The sequence below is a fragment of the Gouania willdenowi genome, chromosome 9 (genome assembly GCF_900634775.1).
Source record: "Gouania willdenowi chromosome 9, fGouWil2.1, whole genome shotgun sequence".
Taxonomy (NCBI): Eukaryota; Metazoa; Chordata; class Actinopteri; order Blenniiformes; family Gobiesocidae; genus Gouania; species Gouania willdenowi.
Genome location: NC_041052.1, coordinates 4,833,165 through 4,852,433, shown reverse-complemented (window position 1 = coordinate 4,852,433; position 19,269 = coordinate 4,833,165). Strand labels below are relative to the sequence as shown.

Genomic DNA, 19,269 nt, shown 5'->3' with positions numbered 1-19,269 from the left:
TTCGCGATGCCACCGGTGAATCGTCCTCCGAGCGGTGGAGGTAAAAGAAGAGTCATTCAGCCATTACATTCACAGGCAGGTCGGAGCAGCTTCTGCTAAGGACAGGTCATTAACAGCCGCACTATGTTATCTGTGAGAGTTGCAGCAGCTTTGGCAAGAAGCCTGCCCAGGAGGGCTAGCTTTGTAAGTACTTCTACTGCATCATCCACTTTTATAGAGGAAAGCTGTTTATTTTAAAATTATTCTTCAAATGTGAAAGGTGACGTTGAGGCTGCAGGCCGCTAGCTCAGCTATGCTATGCTAAGCTAGGCTGTCACCGAGAGCACGAAGCTGTACGCAGACATACATTCCACGCCTATAATGATTGGCTGTGTTTAACAAATGCATTGTTTTCAGTGTGTTCTAGATGCCCTTGTCGTTGACAGCCGTCCTATAATTAGCAGCTATGCTAACGCTAGCTTAGTTGGAGCTAATGGCTCATTGAGCCACGCTGTGAAGGTCAGGAAGCCTGACGGAGCGTTTGCTCTCAGCTGCACCGCCGCAGCCGGTGCACACTGCAGTGTTCAGCCACACATTGTCTTTTTCTGCACAATAATACTACATTTGTGTGTTTCTTTAAGGTGTCCAAGGCTGTTCCGGCCGCCTGCGTTGGGGTCAACCACCTCCACACACACAGACCATGGCTGCAGAAGACAGGTGAGAAAGTCACAACATGAATACATGTTGACCTCCAGAGAGACACAAAGCTGCAAAAATCAAATCTCTCTATTTTAGTGATTCCTTTCAGTTTTTCTCTATCGGTGTCAGTAGTGATGAAAGCAATGGATTACAATTACTCATGTTACTGTAATTGAGATGTTTGTATGGGTGCTAGTATGTTTCTAAATCAGTAATTGTACTTGTACTTGAGTACGTTGTAAAAGTAGTTCCATCCCTACATCCTGTTTTTTGTTATAAAATGAATAACTGACTTTGTGAAACTACAAAAAATGAAATGATGTAATGCGTTGCACCAAAACAGCATTGAATGCTGGTTATTTTCTCAGTTTTAGAGTTTATAAATGTAGCTATACTTAAAGCCTGATTTATTTATTTATTCTTTTAATTGAATTCCTTTGTGATGTATTTTTTTTTTTTTTTTTTAAATGGTTCATTTTGACAAACTTTATTTTATACAGTTGCCTTTGTGAAAAATAAATTAAGTTTTAATTGTATGAGATTGTCTCATAAGTTTATACATGAGATGTTAACTGTATGCAAGGGAACCGTGGCAAGGTTTATTCTCTAAAATAAATGTGGGGGGTGAAAGTAACTGGTAACATTTAGTTTTAGTACTATTTAATTGAGCTACTTTTTACTTATACTTGAGTATTTTATGTATGATATACTTGTATTTGAGTACATTTTCAATCAAGTAACAGTACTACTACTTGAGTATAGGATATATCAGAACTCTTTACAACTCTGAGTGCCAGCTATTATTACACGACATGCAGCATTTCTTTAATTTCAACATGGTTTTAATATTACACTAAACATATAACAAATATACATTTGTAAGGTTTTGTTAAATTAAAGTCACGCAATTTCCTCTCAGGCACAGCCGAAGTATCCTCTATCCTAGAGGAGAAGATACTGGGTGCCGACACTTCTGCTGATCTGGAGGAGACGGGGCGCGTCCTGTCCATCGGTGATGGTATTGCCAGAGTGTACGGGCTGAGGAATGTACAGGCAGAAGAGATGGTGGAATTCTCCTCTGGTCTGAAAGTAGGTTAATCTCATTTTCCTCTAAATTCATTTTTTTAATCTTCTCCTTCTCTCTCTTTTTTTTTTTTTTAAAACTTTAAACCATGCATTTAATGCATATTATAGCCAAATTAAACAAATCAGAATACTATGAGATAAAAGTTGTAATATTTCGAGAATAAAGTTTTATCTTAATAAAATTGTAATTTTATTAGATTAAAGGTGAAAATCCCAAGATTAAAATCTTAATATTAGTCATAATTTTTTGAGAATAAAGCCATATTTTGAAACTAGTAATGGTGTTGCTCTCAGAATTCCCTGTTGAAGTGAACACAACTAACACCGATAGCCCTGAGCTCAACCACTCACAGCCAGTTCTTCTCCACAAAAGTTTGCTCCAAATCAGTCTGGTTCAAACATCTACAAAGTGGCTTTTTAGTGATAACAGTGTGGTGATGAATGGCCAAAAGGCTCTGAATTTTTCCATGTTAAACCTAAAGAAAAAAATAATTTCTAAATGTTCACATTCTCCATAACGCACAAGTGACCACAACACAGTCAAGATCCTGTTTGTATTTCAATTTTATTCTCATAAAATCATGACTCTGTTCTTAAAATATTATGACTTAAATCTTTTGTGCTTAGATTTTTAATTTCATATTAATGTGGACCAAATATGCCGTCGTACATTTCAGATATTTAGCATTTAACAAATGATGAAAATTTCCCTTTAGGAATAATGAAGTATACGTTGATCAAACTGTAATGTTTTGATTTTTATATATATATATATATATATATAGTTTAATTTGTTGCATCTTATGTTACAAACTCGTCTCTTTCCCTTAGGGTATGTCTCTGAACTTGGAGCCCGACAACGTTGGTGTTGTGGTGTTTGGTAACGACAAACTGATCAAGGAGGGCGACATCGTGAAGAGAACTGGAGCCATTGTGGATGTTCCTGTGGGTGTAGAGCTGCTGGGCCGTGTGGTGGACGCTCTGGGAAACGCCATCGATGGAAAGGTCAGTATTAGATCCTGATCTACAGATGTTAAAGTAAAATGAGCAGCTGAGATTTAAATGAAGTGGGTGTTTCGCTCTACAGGGACCCCTGGGCTCACAGACCCGTAGACGTGTGGGTCTGAAGGCCCCTGGTATCATCCCCCGTATCTCTGTGAGGGAGCCCATGCAGACTGGAATCAAGGCTGTGGACAGTCTGGTGCCCATTGGCCGAGGCCAGCGTGAGCTGATCATTGGCGACAGGCAGACCGGGTAAGGCCAATATGTCACATCTGTGCCAAACTCGAGGCCTGGGGACCAAATCTGGCATCAAATTCGGCCTGCTCGAGAATGTAAAAATGATAATAGAAACATTTTGTAAATGACCAAATAATTCAGTTGTAAATATATAAACTCCTCAAAATACAAAAAACAAATAAATTAAAATCTACAATATTTGCAGAGCTCAGTTTTCTAGTTCTTATATCACAGGACAACAGTCATTTTTAATCTCAAATTGTTGAAAGAACTTTCAATTTTTCCCTAAATCTGGCAAATTTTCCTCAAATTATTGCACGATATTTCCCCAATCAGGGAAATTTAAGTGAAGATCCTGCAGGCACTGATATACTCGCATACTTTATCATTTATATATAATTTATACGTGGAAGTGCAAACCAGGGCACATCAATGTTGAATCTTTTTTTTCCCCACCTAAAATCTGTGGCTCACTTAAGGTCAAACTGGTCAGTATTTGGCCCCTGAACTAAAATTAATTTGACACCCCTGCACTAGAGCATTGATTGCGTTAGACTTGTAAAGATGTTTTTTTAATTTTGATCCTGAAGGCAACAGGCAGAGGTGGGTGCAGGGGTGTCAAACATTTTAGTTCAAGGGCCAAATAAGGACCAGTTTGTCTGCAAACTGGGGGCTGCAAATTTTTGGCAGGAAAGTAATGGAAGTTAGACAAAATCGATCTTTAAATTTCCACGAGTTTGTGATCAATTTTGGAAAAATCCGATGAATAAGTTTAGTAAAATTGCAGAATTTTGGAAAAGAGAATTTTTTTTGTAATTAAAAATGACTGTCATCATGTAAAAAATGCGTGGGAAAACTGTAAGCCTTTGTGAATATTTTTGAATTTGTGTTTGGAAGGGCTGAGATATCAACAACTGAATTACTTTGTATTTTTACACAAATTTTTTATTTTTTTTTTCCTTTCTGCGTGCTGAATCTGATGCTCTAAAGGTCTGGATTTGGCCCCCGGACCTTAAGTTTGATGCATGTGCACTAGAGCATTGATACCTTTGGATTTGTAAGTTACATTTTTCTATTTGATCCTTCAGAAAAACCGCCATTGCCATCGACACCATCATTAACCAGAAGCGTTTCAACGAAGGAACCGATGAGAAGAAGAAGCTTTACTGCATCTACGTTGCCATTGGACAGAAGAGGTCCACCGTGGCTCAGCTGGTGAAGAGGCTGACTGACGCAGACGCCATGAAGTATACCATCGTTGTGTCTGCTACAGCCTCTGATGCAGCCCCTCTGCAGTACCTGGCCCCCTACTCTGGCTGCTCCATGGGAGAGTACTTCAGGGACAACGGCAAACACGCCCTCATCATCTACGATGATTTGTCCAAGCAGGTGTGTGTGAAAATCATTCAGTGATCAAAGATTTAAAGCAGTAGTCCTCAAAATTTTTGGGGTGTTCCCCACTTTAAAGGAAGGTGAACTTTCACGCCCATTGCCCCTCCCCAAAATAATCCTGACAAATGACACATTTTCATATTTATTGAGCTAACAGGGAACATCATATTTCATAATTGATCAAAACTAAAACTCGTCACCTGCATAAAAAAACCATAGTAAAAGTGCAGTTGTCAAAAATCCTGGTAATAAAACAAAGGTAATTCAGTGCCCGTGTTAACTTAAATAACAAGAACATTTTATAAATAAATGTAAATTCAAAAACTGAATGAAACACCTGCATAAAAAACAAATGTAAGTTTGTTTCCAATCAGTGCCAAAAAGCTTAAAAAAACACAAAAAATAAATCATTGCACACGTGAAAGAAACAAAGGACTAGTAACATCATGTTTTATAATGCAAAAAAACATGTCATTAATAAAAAAAAAACTTTACATCAGTGCTTCTCAATGTGTCATGGCCAGGTCTGTTACATTACATCTTCAGTTGTCCATCTACAATTACAGATAATCACAATTAGAGCCTTTAATAAAATAAGACATTAAAACCTGACCATCCTTGTGTTAGCTTTCTGTTAGCATCTCTTATGATAACTGGTCAGTTTGTACCATGTCTTAAATTAGCTGTAAAATACAGTTTTAATATTTTTGGTGTGGGCATCTAAAGCTTTTTTCTGTCGGTGTAAATGATCCTGAAGAAAACTGACAGGTTTGTAGGGAAAGTTGATATAAACATATGTTGATATTTAACTGTGTAAGCCATAGAACTGTAACATGGTTTCGCAGTTTTTGTGTAAATTATTTACAGTTTTTATAGAAATTCCATGCCAATAACAACTAAAAAGTGAATTATCTAAATGTGATTACATCAGCAACATTTTTTTAATTAAAATTATAAGTACTGCATAATTATGAATTGTATAAATACAATTCTAACCCTGGTCATGGCTGATGTTGATGACATTGACACCCTGTACTGACCTTGTGGGGGTGTGTGGTTGCCAGGCTGTGGCCTACCGTCAGATGTCTCTGCTGCTGCGTCGTCCTCCTGGTCGTGAGGCTTATCCTGGTGACGTGTTCTACCTTCACTCTCGTCTTCTGGAGAGAGCGGCCAAGATGAACGACAACTTTGGTGGCGGTTCCCTCACCGCTCTGCCCGTCATCGAGACCCAGGCCGGAGACGTGTCTGCCTACATCCCCACCAACGTCATCTCCATCACAGACGGACAGGTTTGGCTTTTAATGGTGGGGTGGTTGTGGTCAAGTTGCCATTTAATAGAAACGTTAACACTCTGTTTGTCTGATGCAGATCTTCTTGGAGACTGAGCTGTTCTACAAAGGAATCCGCCCAGCCATCAACGTGGGTCTGTCCGTGTCCAGGGTGGGCTCTGCCGCCCAGACCAGAGCCATGAAGCAGGTCAGAGCCTCATTTAAATTGCAATTAATAATTTTCCTTTCAAGTTAATTACATTCTCATATGTCAAGGTTTCATTTATTCAGACAGCTTTTTTCAGGAAATTTACTTTGGTAGTGGACGGTTAAACATGTCAGGAGATCAGTCGTCTTCAGAGGCGTCTGCTGATCACTTTGATGTTTTTTTGAACATCCACGTAATAATTCCAGCAAGTTAATTTTTACTTTTTGCTAGAATTATTACGCGGAACTCAATGTCATGTAATTTAGTTCAGATAATTTACTATTGAGCATTGTATAAAAACTTCTCATTTACAATTTAAACACAAAACTGGGGAGACATGTTACAGTTTTATGGGTTACTCATATGTTGTTAATTATTAAAACATGTCTTAACTAGGGATGTAACAATTCACTCAACTCCCTATACGATTCGGTTCACGATACAAATCTCTCATGATTTATTTTGCAAAATGGGACTGTAGACAAATGATGACTGAAAAATATTCCTTTATTTTTTGGGGGAAAATACTGTACTAATTTCCTTTTATTTTTCATTGTCAAAAGAATCCCTTGATAAACTATTCAAAACAATGCAATTTTACTAAAAATAAATCTTGAATGAAATAAATAAAGGAATAATACAAATGAAGAAGCCTATTATTTTAAATTCTGGTTCTATAGTAAACAATACAAAACTACATAATAATTATTTTTCTTTTTAAAAGTGCAACCAAAAATGTATTTTGTGCCTTAACAATTGGACTTAAAAAAAAAAACCAGTCTGCACTGTATTTACGTCAGATATTTGTTTGAACCAGCAGAGGGTGCTGGTAACCCAGTGGTCGGTTGGCATGCAGTTATCTTGCAGTGAAGAAGAGATGCTACAATAGCAGACAGAGCTAATAGAAAAACGTGACTTTTACAGATGTTCTCGTAATATTACAGATATTCTTTCAGTGCCAAAGGGGTAAAGAATCATTTATGAACTTGTTTAAGAGTAGAAGGCGGCCAGAAAGAGAATAGTAGCAGATTCCGCCCGCCGCCAAAACATCTGGATAAAAAAAGTACTGCGATTCAATTTTTACAGCATCAATGTGAACCGTGATACCTATGAATCGATTTTTAACTGCCTTACGATTAATCGTTACATCCCTACTCTTAACCGGTTGACCTGCTGGTTCTCTTGAGGATCGGTTTACCATTTAAAACATTTTAATCGAGGGCTATACTGACAGAAAAAAGGCTCAGACGCCCTCACCAAAATTATTTATACCACTCTTTTCATTGATTAGGAAGCCCAATATGATAACCAATAATGAGAAACAAATGGGATGATAGATCATATTTTTTAGTATATTTGTTTGTAATAATTTTTGTGGTTAACGTTGAGTATAATTTTGTGTGCAGGTCGCTGGAACCATGAAGCTGGAGCTGGCCCAGTACCGTGAGGTCGCTGCCTTTGCCCAGTTTGGTTCTGACCTGGACGCTGCCACCCAGCAGCTCCTGAACCGTGGTGTCAGGCTCACGGAGCTGCTGAAGCAGGGACAGTACTGTGAGTCTCCACTGGTTTTAAATGTCTAGTAATAATAATAAAATGTCAAAAATTACTGATTAAATTAACAGTTTTATATCTTTTTTTATTTTTTACATGTATTCTTTTTCCTTTAATTTGCACAGATAATGAAAACGAAATATAATGAGAGGATTCCAGTATTTTTATTTGTCATTATGTGGATGAACATGCAATAAAATCCCTAAGTTTCCTGTTAAGCCCTTAAAGAATAGAGTAAAACAATAGTATAAAAGTAAAAACACAAGTAATGTAAATATAATATATACCATGACATCCAAAACAATAGTGACAATATCACAGAAATAGATATAATGTACAGAAGAGGTTATGTTTATGATTAAGGCAGTGTTTTTCAACCTTGTGATCGCCTGAAATGTTGAGTAAGAATAAAATCAAAAAAATTATTGATTAAAATAAAATTTAGATTTTTTTTATTTATACATACAGTACAGGAAAAGGCAGAAAGCTCAGTGCTTTACATTCTCTAACCACTGTTTTCTCTACCTTCTCAAATATAAATCTAGTTAAAAAAAATGCTTTATAAAAATATCTGAGCTGGTGCGTATTGTAACTTTGTATTTACAAAAGTATAACAAAACTTGATTAAAATGCCTAAGAGAAAGTCTTTATGATATGAAAATAAATTTACAAGAAGAAAAAGGTTTGGGAACTTCTGCATTGTAGCGTTATCCATAACCTAAATATTAATATTAATTCTACAGGTCCCATGGCCATCGAGGAGCAGGTAACGGTGATCTACGCTGGGGTCAGAGGTCATCTGGATAAAATGGAGCCCAGCAAGATCACAAAGTTTGAGAAAGCTTTCCTTCAGCACATCCTGAGTCAGCAGCAGGAGCTGCTTTCTGCTATCAGGTCAGAACTCAACACCTTTCCTCTAAACATGCAACATTCTGTTTAAACTGGGTTTAATGTCATTTATTTCTTTTTTTATTATCTTTTAGGGCCGACGGCAAAATCTCAGAAGCATCAGACGCTAAACTCAAGCAGGTTGTTCTCACCTTCTTGTCTAGTTTTGAGTAATGAAAAGTCTCCTCTGCATCTTCAGTGATCGACCTGTTTTTGTCCAGTCATGCTTCTATTCTATATGTGAATACACTGAAGGCCCAAACCTCCATGTACAGACTTCTACAAATCCAAAATAAATAAAACAATACAAAACAAACCTGCTAGAGGAAGTGTTATGTTTGGTTGTGGTCATGTGAGCTAGCGTCCAGAAAAGACAAATTTTACGTATATATTGCAGCAAACCTTGTTTAGCATCACCATAGTCTGGCTGTTGTATGTTTTACGCATCAGAACACATGAAGAGTTGAGATTAAATTGACACAAGGCTGATTGTTTACTAGTTTCAGGTTGTATAAAAGTCATAATTCCAGTTTCTCAGCTGTGGTTCATCTGTTTGATACTACAGTAATAAACGCAGTGACAATGTCACCGATCCCTAACCTTCGTCCTGTTTTTGTGTAATAAATGTACGACTTAAAATTATTTAAACTGCAAGATGTAAATAAAAAATGTAAATCCCCAAATTAATAGTTAAGCAATAGAGTAGAAAATCTAAAAGCAGTAGTTGCATGAAAATGTATTTACATTGACTTTATCTGCATTAAACCTGTCTGTGAGGTTGGTTTTCTGCTAGCTTAGCTTTTTTGCTACTATGGTTCACACTACAGCTTTTATAGGTTCTGACAAACTTTTTTGAAATAAATAAATCCAAATTGTCATTTTAAAACCTGTCTAAGGAGAGAAATGCAACCTTTGTGTTCATTTGACCTTAATAGAGCTCCTGTATCTTACATGTCCAGCAGGTTATATATATATATATATACTGTATATACTTTAGTTCAACAGCTACAATCCACCCAGTTTGATTTTCAATCAAAGCATTAATGTAAAAGAAAATTGTGTAATGTAAATAATATAGTAACCTAGGTGAGTATTTGCTAATTGTAAATACAACTTACACTAACAAAGAGAATCTGTACCAGTCTAATTATTTACTGAAAGTTTAAGGACTGAAAACACCACTCATTCTCTTCTTGTTGTTGTTTACACTATAGTTAAAATCTCTACTCTGTTATTCATGAACGGATCATGCTGTAATCTGGATCTGTACGATATATCGTTTTGAAGGTAATTCAACATTATGATTATGCCTCGCACAATTCAATTAGGGGCCCGGGGGCCCCACCCCCTTTTTTGCCAATTTCCATTATCGTGGTTTTCTCATTTATTTGAGTCAAATATTGCAACAGTTGGTGTTACCAAATCATTGACACGTACCAATATATGAATGGGGCAAACTAATCCGTCTATGCCACGGGGGCCCCATTTTTCAACTACTCCTCCATTAATGCGGATGTCAAGGGCCTCTCCGAGACCTTTTTGTAACAAAATCGGGGCCCACCCCTTTTTCTAATTTCTAATTTTATTGGACCATAGTCGTGTGATAGATCTTTTCAAAGGCAATTCAACGTAGATTACCATCTTACGTCGCACAATTTCATATGTTTTACTTGGTGGAACCGAGTCGTTTCACTGAATTCTCAAGAACGTGGTACATGCTATTCGGCGCTGAGACGTTCCGCAGACTGGGCCGTAGATCATTCGAACTTGTTTCTTCAGTGAATGCCAACGAAGTGGCAAGAAATGAATCATTCAACCCCATGATTAAGAAAAATTAGGAGGAATTCAGCACTGCTGCTCATACAGCACGGAACAAATTGATTTTCAACATCCCAAATGTACCCCTTATTAAAATACCTTAACCTCATTAACCAGTAGTATTTTTACTGTTGTCATAATTCACATTTTAAATCCCATGCAGTAAAAACATTTCAACAATACATCATTTATCTTTAAATACCAGTTTGTGCAGCACTTTATTATTTCCTCTGTCCAACAACAACAACAATGCAGTGCTCTTGTTTGTTCAGTGCTTTATTTTAATCTAATCTCATTTCTAAAGGTTATTCTGCTCCTTGTTCTCCTTTTCTCTTCTACTTCTCCTTTTCTTTGTGTTGTAACGGGAACACTTTGTTCTCTTTTAAATCCAGATTAAGTAGCAAGTCTCATTCTTTGGTCCTGTTTTATGAAGATCAGTTCTGTGCTCCTCGTTAAACTGTGTGTTATTGGCTAAAAATAGTGACTTCACAGTGTGAGTCTAGTGTTAAATTGTTGCAGGAGCATCACTGGTGTCAGACATGTGACAGTGAACGTATCTGTTCTCATTAGGGCTATTGTGAGATCAACAATAGAAAGCTCTGTAGTGACACCACGACGACACTGACGGAGAACGTCCCCAGTTATCACGAGTTCTCCATGATTGCATTTAAAACTAGCAGTGAAGTCTATAACAAACAGAGGTTACTCATTTTGTGGGAGATTTTCTGGGATTAATACAATGTCACAAATCATCAAATTCCTTTAAATTGTTATTTTGAGGGATTTAAAATTGTGAAAAAACGAGTGATTAAAACAAAACAGTAACTGAACCAAACATGACTCAGGTTTTCATGCTTCCCTCAAGCATTATTCTGTCTTTTACTGGATGTGGTTTACATGAGTAAGTGCTGAGTCAGTGTTTTTGCTCTTTTCGTCCATTTTGCTGTTCCATGTGTTTTTGTATACATTTTTCAGTTGTGTCTTTTTAGAGTCATTTTCCAGTATTTCTTGTAGGTTAGTATTCATTTTTCTTGCAATTTTGAATTTTTTTTTTTTTTTTGCTCGTGGTTTTTTTTTGTTTTTTATTGTTTGTCTCTTTTTGGAGCACGTTTTGTTGTAGTTTTGCATATTTTTCTGCCATTCTGTATATTTTTGTCATTTCGTGTTATACAGATAATTTTGTTTTTGTTTTGTGTATTTTCCAATTATTTGTTTATAGTCGTGTGGTTTTTTTTTCTCGTGTGTGTATTGTTGTCCTATTTATGTGTAATTTTGCATGTTTTTAGGAGTCCTTTTGTGTATTTTTTCAGTTTTTTTTTAACTTCAGGGGCCGCAGAAAATTAGACTTAGAACAAAAATGTAGAGCAATCACACAATAAATATTAATTTGCCTTTTATATCAAACAAACATAATTGCTTCTTTATTTATTGTCTCATTCCTTGTAAAACAATCATACAAAAAAATTTTTTTACATGCACTTATAGCAGAACGTGACAGCAAGCAGCAAAGGTCAAAGGTGAAAACAAACATGATTATTCTTGAGTTCAGTCTCTTTGTAAAGGATACCTGCAGTGGATTTTAAATGCAAGCATTATTATATGTATATATATACATATATATAAATTAGGTATATTATATTAGGTTTTGGTACCCAGAAGATGATTTAGGAAGCCATTTGGAAGAAAAAGGAGAAGTGTCTTGTGCAACCTCTAAAGATACATTTTTTGCATAAAATTTGGACCCAAATAATATGGCCAGATATCAAATGCAGGGTTGTAATGTACAGAATCTAAAAAGACCCTAATATATATATATAATATATGTGTATATATAAGCACAACAAGCTCATACATGCCCAAAGTAGCTCCAACACAAATCTTTATGTTTTTCCGTATTAATAAATAAAACAATATTAAAGAAAATGTGGAAAAAAAAAAAACCAAAAAAAAAAATTAAAAAAAGAATCAGAGAATTCCTTTATGAGTCATTGTAAACACTGCATAGGAAACCATGACTTTACATCTGCCCCTCGTGGATTGTATTTTAGGGTATAAAATCATGCAAAATAATATTTTTCTTAAATAAATGCACATATTTTGTGAAATTAAACACATTTTTATGTGTTTCCACTATGAGTCACATGTTTCTTATTTACAGATGTCAGGTTTCTGCATTATCATTATAAACTGGGACGTGGGGGGAGGGGGTCTTTCAGTCATGATGGCAACACACTAAACTGTATAAAAAGGTTTTCAAAATTAAGCCACGCCTGCTCCTTTAGTTTCATCCCTCTGAAGTAAATCTGTTTCTTTTTTGGAATGAAACTAAAGTTAGTGTTGATCAGACTCTCAGTCGTCTGTAGTGCACTTCATGTCCTGTAAAGAACATTTAGCAAAGGCAGCAGCTACAACCTGCAGCGCTAAGTTCATGGCCAGTTCACAGACTCATCAGTCCGTGCTGCCGTAGTGGTTCCCATTAGAAGGGTTGTCCTGTAAACTGGTGTGGGAGGCTCCTTCTTCCTGGGACACAACTGGCTCTACAGGCTGCTCAAAGAAGTTGGAGACACTAAACACCTGCAGAATAGAGCAGTGAAACGTTAGCATGTTCATCTGTTTTTATATCATTACAGTGTCAAACTGGTACATTCTGTCTCTATTTTTGATCAGGCATACTCAGCACTTTGTCTTATTTTAATGTATTCATTTTTTTTGGCATTTTTTAAACCTGTAAGACCCGGGTGACCAAAGCTGGTACTGGAGGGCCACAGTTATGCACGTTTTAGATTAGTTTCTCCAGTGTTTTTACGACCTTTTCTGAAACAAGGTACTGTATATATTAGAGAAAACCCACCACCACCAACTGAAAATGTTAAAAAATGAAACTTTGTAGCCTATATTAACATTATACGGTAAGTTTTAGGTTTAGTTTTTTGAATAGGAATAAAAAATTTTAAAAAATGTGAAAATTATTTTGCATACTTGATATACATACTTGCATACTTGATACATGAGGGATAAAAGTACGATAAAAAACAAAACAAAACGATTTGAACTTTATTTGGTTAAATATTGTTTTGTTTTATATAATGTATATATATTGTATATATATAAATATATATATGAATGATGATGGTTATTATTATTATTAATAATAATAATAATAAATAATTATACAGTACAGTTTTACATTTCAATTGTATTCTGTATTAAACGTTGTGTCACATATGAAGTGATGATCAGAAATGAACTGAATCTAGTTTATTAACAAACTATTCTTTTTTATTATTTTTCATTTTCAATGGCTGTGTTTCACACAAGCTGCTAAAGCACAGCAAAGTACACATGCACGTGTTTATAGCGAGCAAATATCACCATGGCATTTTTTTAAGTGTGTATTTTTACACAATTTTCATGAATATCACAAGTTAAGTTAGCTTTATTTACATACACCCACAGAGGTGGGGGGTCTCCTCTCCACTCTGAGCTGCAGCTGAGGTCGGGAGCTGATGTGAAACTGACTTTTGGGATGGGGGAGGGGCTTACGGCAGTAATTAATTCGTTTTCAAAAATGTTTTTTAAGCCAATTGGGTGAAATTGAATAATTTCCCGCGGTGCACACACACAGTGTGGTTGAAAAACCCTGATGTATACGTCATACTGCAATGACAGGACTGTTAGAGCACATCTGGACTCCACTGTCTGTGATTATTAAATAAAGTCCTCACCGTGAACACGGCCACTATAGCACCCTGCAGCAGACCAGCCAGCACATCTGTCCAGTGGTGTTTATAGTCGGACACACGGGACAGACCCACATACAGAGCAGTGGAAACCAGGAAGAACTGGATAGTGGGACGTAGCACCCTCACCCACTCTGACCTCAGTCTGGCCTGAATGTAAAGCTGCAGGAAACACATAGAAATACATGAATACACAGACAGCACAGCAGGTTGGTTTATACACTGTAGACCCCTCAATGGAAGGCAAGAACAGGAAGAACAAAGGGTTTATTCTGTGTGGGGTTTATTCTTGTGTCCTTTCTGTGCTCTTTGTGTATTTTCCAGTCTTTTTGTGTGCGTTTAGAGTCACTTTTATGTATTCCAGATGTTGTTTTGGGATATTCAGTCATCTTAATTGTACTTTTATGTATTTATTTTTGATTTTGTGTGTTCTAAAGTCATATTTGTGTGTTTTGTTGTGCTCTAATCTATTTTTTTTTTTTTTTCTGTCATTGTGTGTTTTTAGCATCATTTCTGTGTTTTTGTGTATTTTTCTGCCTTTGTGAGTGCTTTTAGAGTCATTTTTGTGTATTTCTGAAGTTGTTAGTCATTTTGTCAGTTGAGTCAGTTGTTGAGTCATTTTGTGTCATTTTTCTTAAATTTAGTTTGTTTTGGAGTCATATTTGTGTGTTTTTTTGTGCTCTAATGCATTTTCACTTCAGTCGTTTTGTGTGTTTTTAGCGTATTTTCTGTTTTTTTGTAGTGTGTGTTTTTGGATTCATTTTTGTGTATTTCTAAAGTTGTTTTGGGTTTTAAGGCCCTTTTGATGAACTTTTTGTGTATTTTCCTTTCATTTCGGGTGTTTAGAAGTCGAAATGACTGAAAAAAAAAAAAAACACAAATACGGGCTTTATGGAGTCATTTATGTGCATATTAGTTGTCCTTTTGTGTATTTTTGGAGTCATTTATTTTTCTTTACATGAATTCTTACATTTTAAGCTGTGATGAAAAAGCACTTACTGCGAGGAACAGCATACAGTACATGGAGAAAGATGAATGACCAGAGTAGAAGGACAGCCTACAGAGAGATAAAAATCTAATTAATATTGTCAATAAACATTTAATAGATAATATATACAGTATATATAGTATATAAGGGCCTTTACCTGGCCTCATCAACCAGGAACTTGTCGCCAGTGCAGGTAAAGTTCTCAATGTAACCTACAGATTTACAGTGGATGTGATCCCAGGCTGGTTTACAGACAGACAGGAAGTTTGGCCTCAGTCGGCCGATGGAATACTTAGCGATGTCCGTCAGAGACTGACTGACAGCAGCTCCAAACACGTAGCTGCCCACGGCTTTGTAGACGCACGACACGTACTTGGTCCCCACAGACTGGTTGTTAATGCGGGACATGTAGACGGAAAGGCACTCGCCACAGACGATCTGAGACAAATTATCAATATTAGGAAATATCTAGGTGCGATGATCAATATCAGGAAATATCTAGGTGCAATGATCAATATCAGGAAATATGTAGGTGCAATGATCAATATTAGGAAATATCTAGGTGCGATGATCAATATCAGGAAATATCTAGGTGCAATGATCAATATTAGGAAATATCTAGGTGCAATGATCAATATCAGGAAATATGTAGGTGCAATGATCAATATTAGGAAATATGTAGGTGCACAATGAAAGCTTTTTCACACGAGGACTCACTGAGATCAGAGTGAAGGGGATCATGACTCCTCCCAGTAGCTGGTAGGAGATGGTGTCCTCTTTCACCGGGTAGTGAATGGACTCATCGTTACAGAAGAAACCTCGTTTAAAAGGGTTGTGTCGAGGTGTGAGGATTAAGAACGGGAGTCCAACTGAAACACAGAGGAAGAATAAAAGTAAGGTTTAAACATTTAAGAACATCAAAGTCAGAGATGGAAACTTTCATCACCACGGGGGCCATTGATCTGAGGGTCACATATGAACATTCATGTTAGCATTCAGAGTAAAGACTGATATGAACATTTTGTCTGTTTTGTATTTTTTATGCCGTTTTGTGCGTTTTTGGAGTCATTTTTGTTTCTGGAGTTATTTTGTGGATTTTTATTTTCCGTTATTTTATTTTTTTGTTGTTAAGTTGTCTTTTTGTGTATTCTTGTTGTCGATTTGTTAATTTTTCTATAATTTCGCAGGTTTTTAGATGGATTTTGTGTATTTTTGTTGTCGTTTTGTGTGTTTTGAGTAATTTAATGTATTTTTGTTGTCATTTTATATACTTTTCTGTTATTTTTCTGTACATTTGTAATTGTCTTATGAGTATTAGGAGTGCAATTCTGTATTTTTGTTGTCCTTTGGTGAAACTTTTTGCTATTTTGAAAGTTTTCTTCTGCTTTTTGAGTAATTTTGAGAAATGTTGTTGTTCTTTTGTATATTCTTCTGTGAATTTAGTGTATATTTGTAATCATCTTATGTGCATTAGGCTTACATTTCTGTATTTTTACTCTTTTTTATTTTTTATAGCTTTTTTGCATTATTGAATATTTTTGTGTATTTTTCTATACTTTTGTGGATTTTAAGAGTGGTTTTGTGTAATTTTGTGTGTTTGGAGTCCATTTATTTATTTTTGTTGTCTTTTGGTCCAATTTTTAAGTAATTTTGAGTAGTTTTGTTGATGTTTTGTAGATTTTTCTGTTATTTTTGTGTATATTTGTAATCATAATCTGCATTTCTGTATTTTTGTTGCCCTTTGGTAACATTTTTTGTTATTTTTAATGGGTTTTTTTTCATGTGTGAGTAATTTTGTGTATTTCTGCTGTTGTTTTGAGGTATTATTCTGTCATTGTGTGTGTTTACTTTGGGCCCCGGACCACCAGTTTCCCATCATGTCGTATCTAAACGTACACTGTGTTCAACCAGCGGTGCTGGGCCCTCACACTGAGGAGCTGCTGTAACTGTTGCTCAAAGCTTATTGTGTGAGTCCCAGGAAACGTGATCAGGTTAATGGATTTTCATCAGTTTTTACTGGAACATGGATGATTACAATCATCTGGGGAATGTCATCAATGAGTGCACAGGGAGCAGCACAACAAGCATGAACACACTCCATCTGATTACACAATCACAACTGAACCCATGTGGAATCATGACCGTTGGCTGCAGACAGTAACACACAATCAGGAAAATGAGTGAGATCTCTTTCATTAGAGCCTCCAGAAACAGGAATTATCCAGACTGACCTACGGTAACTCTGTTTGTGTTCCCCAAGGCAAATAAATGAATAAAATGACTTTTAAAACAGCACAAAATGACACAAAATGACTCTAAAACACACACAATGAATGAAAACTACACCAAAAGTATTCCCAAAATGCACAAAATGACAGAAAAATACACAAAATGACTCCAACAACACAAAAAATGACAGAAAAACTGACAGAAACACAAACATAACAAAAACCCACAAAAATGAATCCAAAAACAAAAAAATTAAAACAAAATGACGCAAAAAAGCAACAAAGATAAAGGAAAACAGAAACCCACAGAAAACACGAAGTGACAACAAAAACACACAAACCTCAGTTCTTTCTTATATTAATGCTCTGATTAGTCTTTATTCTTAATGCCGACATGAATGTTGATAACTTGGCCTTCAGATTGGACAGTTTTGTGGCTCTAAATGTGATAAAAGTTTCTCATCTCACAAAACAAACCCTAACTGTGCTTTTGTTTTACCTCAGAGGAAAAAAAGGGTTTTTTTTTTTTTAAAACCTTTGCAGAGGTTGCATTTAAATAGGAAACACGTTACACAACAACATCCTATTGTTACTGTTACACTGTCATTATTCCTCCTTTTAGAGGCATGGACCGCATTGACTTCAGTTGAGTGAAAACGCATTGAAACTTGATTAAAAAGTGTCAGAAATGGGAGTAATGTGGCAAAAATACATTAAAATCAGCAAAACAATGAAGAAAAAGTGATAAAAGAGGTTAAAATGTGGCAGGTTTGATGTAAAAACAAGCAAAAATGGGCAGACATTGTTTAAAAAAGTTTCTTGAAGCATCTGGCGACCCACTCCCAGTGTCTCGCGACCGCAAACGGGGTCCTGACCCCAAGGTTGAGAACCCCTTAGAAAACAGTGATGCTTGTGGGCAGTTTTGAAGTGTAAATGCTGTATTTGCAGGTTCTCTGTGTGATTGAGGTCCATCATAGGTTCACTACTGTAAGCTGTGATTATACAAACCAAACACTGAGCTAAATATAACCTGAAGGAAAACTTACTTTACTGCTCCTTTTTTCCATCTTCCTGCCCTGATTCACCACATTATAAACCATGACTTCACTGAACATACTTTAGTCATCTCAGAGAGTCTATGGTTTAACATTTGGGTTGATTTGATTTTGAAATGATGTAAATAAAGTGATAGAAATAAGGGATGAGGTGTGGTTTACATACCGAGGATAAGGCAGGTGAGGTCCAGTAGAACCAGGGGCATCCCGGAGGGTTCAAACATGTTTAACACACACACACACACACACACACACACACACACACACACACACACACACACACACACACACACACACACACACACACACACACACACACACACACACACACACACACACACACACACACACACACACTATGAGCAGCACGTAGTGTTAGAGATGCAGCAGCAGGTCGTAGGAAAAGCACAGCAGCGTCATTATGTCCAGGCAGGGTTGGTTTATTCTCTTAAAATGTTCTTTTAAAAGATCCTAATCTGAGTCTAAAACTGCCAACTAGATCTAAACTAACCTCCAAACATTAGGAGAGAGGTTCTCACCCTCTAAACTGTTTATTAATCCTCATATCTTCAGCTGACGGCGCAGTGGTGCGTTCACTGACGGTCCTCTGCTATGATTAACGATGCCTTCAGGGACAGCTGGGAAAAAAACACGAAAACTGCGACGGTTGTCAAAGTTATGAAAACTTATAATGGGACATTTTTTTATTATATGAAGTATTAAAGAAATGTTGTTGCGTAACTTCCCCTGAGTTGTCTTTTTATTTGTTAAACTTTACATTAATAATAATTTTTTGATCATGAGTAGCTCAGATATTTTTTTATAGTGAATTTTAGACTAGATTTATATTTAACAATGTGAACGTATAGAACACAGTTGTTTAAGATTGTGTGTCATGTTTTCATTAGAAAAATAAATTAATGATCATAATTTAATAATAATAAAAAAATAGAATACATTTATTTTTTAATCAATAATTAATTTTGTATGTTTTCTTGATGGATTTTGTGTATTTTTGTTGTCAATTCATACATTACTTTGTTGTTTCTGTGTATTTTTTGTCGTTTTGTTGAATTTTGGGTAATCATGTGTATTTCTGTTCATATTTCTAGATTTATGTTGTGTTATTC

General features: G+C 36.0%; 2 protein-coding genes across 2 annotated transcripts; one reads left to right on the top strand and one right to left on the bottom strand.

The window, feature by feature from the left end:
• Nucleotides 1-27: 27 nt before the first annotated feature.
• Nucleotides 28-8,626, top strand: LOC114469270 (ATP synthase subunit alpha, mitochondrial-like). The gene is made up of 11 exons (XM_028456595.1): nucleotides 28-183; nucleotides 621-696; nucleotides 1,598-1,767; nucleotides 2,596-2,769; nucleotides 2,852-3,018; nucleotides 4,092-4,392; nucleotides 5,460-5,684; nucleotides 5,764-5,871; nucleotides 7,278-7,422; nucleotides 8,166-8,316; nucleotides 8,406-8,626. Exons 1-11 carry the CDS (start codon nucleotides 124-126, stop codon nucleotides 8,482-8,484), a joined length of 1,656 nt encoding a protein of 551 aa, XP_028312396.1. The 5' UTR covers nucleotides 28-123; the 3' UTR covers nucleotides 8,485-8,626.
• A 3,028-nt stretch (nucleotides 8,627-11,654) lies between these two features.
• Nucleotides 11,655-18,740, bottom strand: LOC114469772 (phospholipid phosphatase 1-like). The gene is made up of 6 exons (XM_028457573.1): nucleotides 18,306-18,740; nucleotides 15,574-15,725; nucleotides 15,014-15,294; nucleotides 14,868-14,925; nucleotides 13,854-14,030; nucleotides 11,655-12,702 (listed from the first exon to the last, which is right to left on the bottom strand). The coding sequence occupies exons 1-6, from the start codon at nucleotides 18,361-18,363 to the stop codon at nucleotides 12,577-12,579; spliced, it is 852 nt and encodes a 283-aa protein (XP_028313374.1). The 5' UTR covers nucleotides 18,364-18,740; the 3' UTR covers nucleotides 11,655-12,576.
• Nucleotides 18,741-19,269: the final 529 nt, after the last annotated feature.

Bases quoted from the DNA above. Each gene is read 5' to 3' on its own strand.
- LOC114469772 (XM_028457573.1), bottom strand. From the start codon at position 18,363: ATGTTTGAACCCTCCGGGATGCCCCTGGTTCTACTGGACCTCACCTGC. The intron at 15,295-15,573 runs GTGAGTCCTCGT...AATTTGTCTCAG, and splicing joins TCCCCTTCACTCTGATCTCA to ATCGTCTGTGGCGAGTGCCT. The intron at 14,031-14,867 runs GTAAGTGCTTTT...TGTTTCCTGCAG, and splicing joins ACTGTATGCTGTTCCTCGCA to CTTTACATTCAGGCCAGACT.
- LOC114469270 (XM_028456595.1), top strand. From the start codon at position 124: ATGTTATCTGTGAGAGTTGCAGCAGCTTTGGCAAGAAGCCTGCCCAGG. The intron at 4,393-5,459 runs GTGTGTGTGAAA...TGTGGTTGCCAG, and splicing joins ACGATGATTTGTCCAAGCAG to GCTGTGGCCTACCGTCAGAT. The intron at 5,685-5,763 runs GTTTGGCTTTTA...TGTCTGATGCAG, and splicing joins TCTCCATCACAGACGGACAG to ATCTTCTTGGAGACTGAGCT.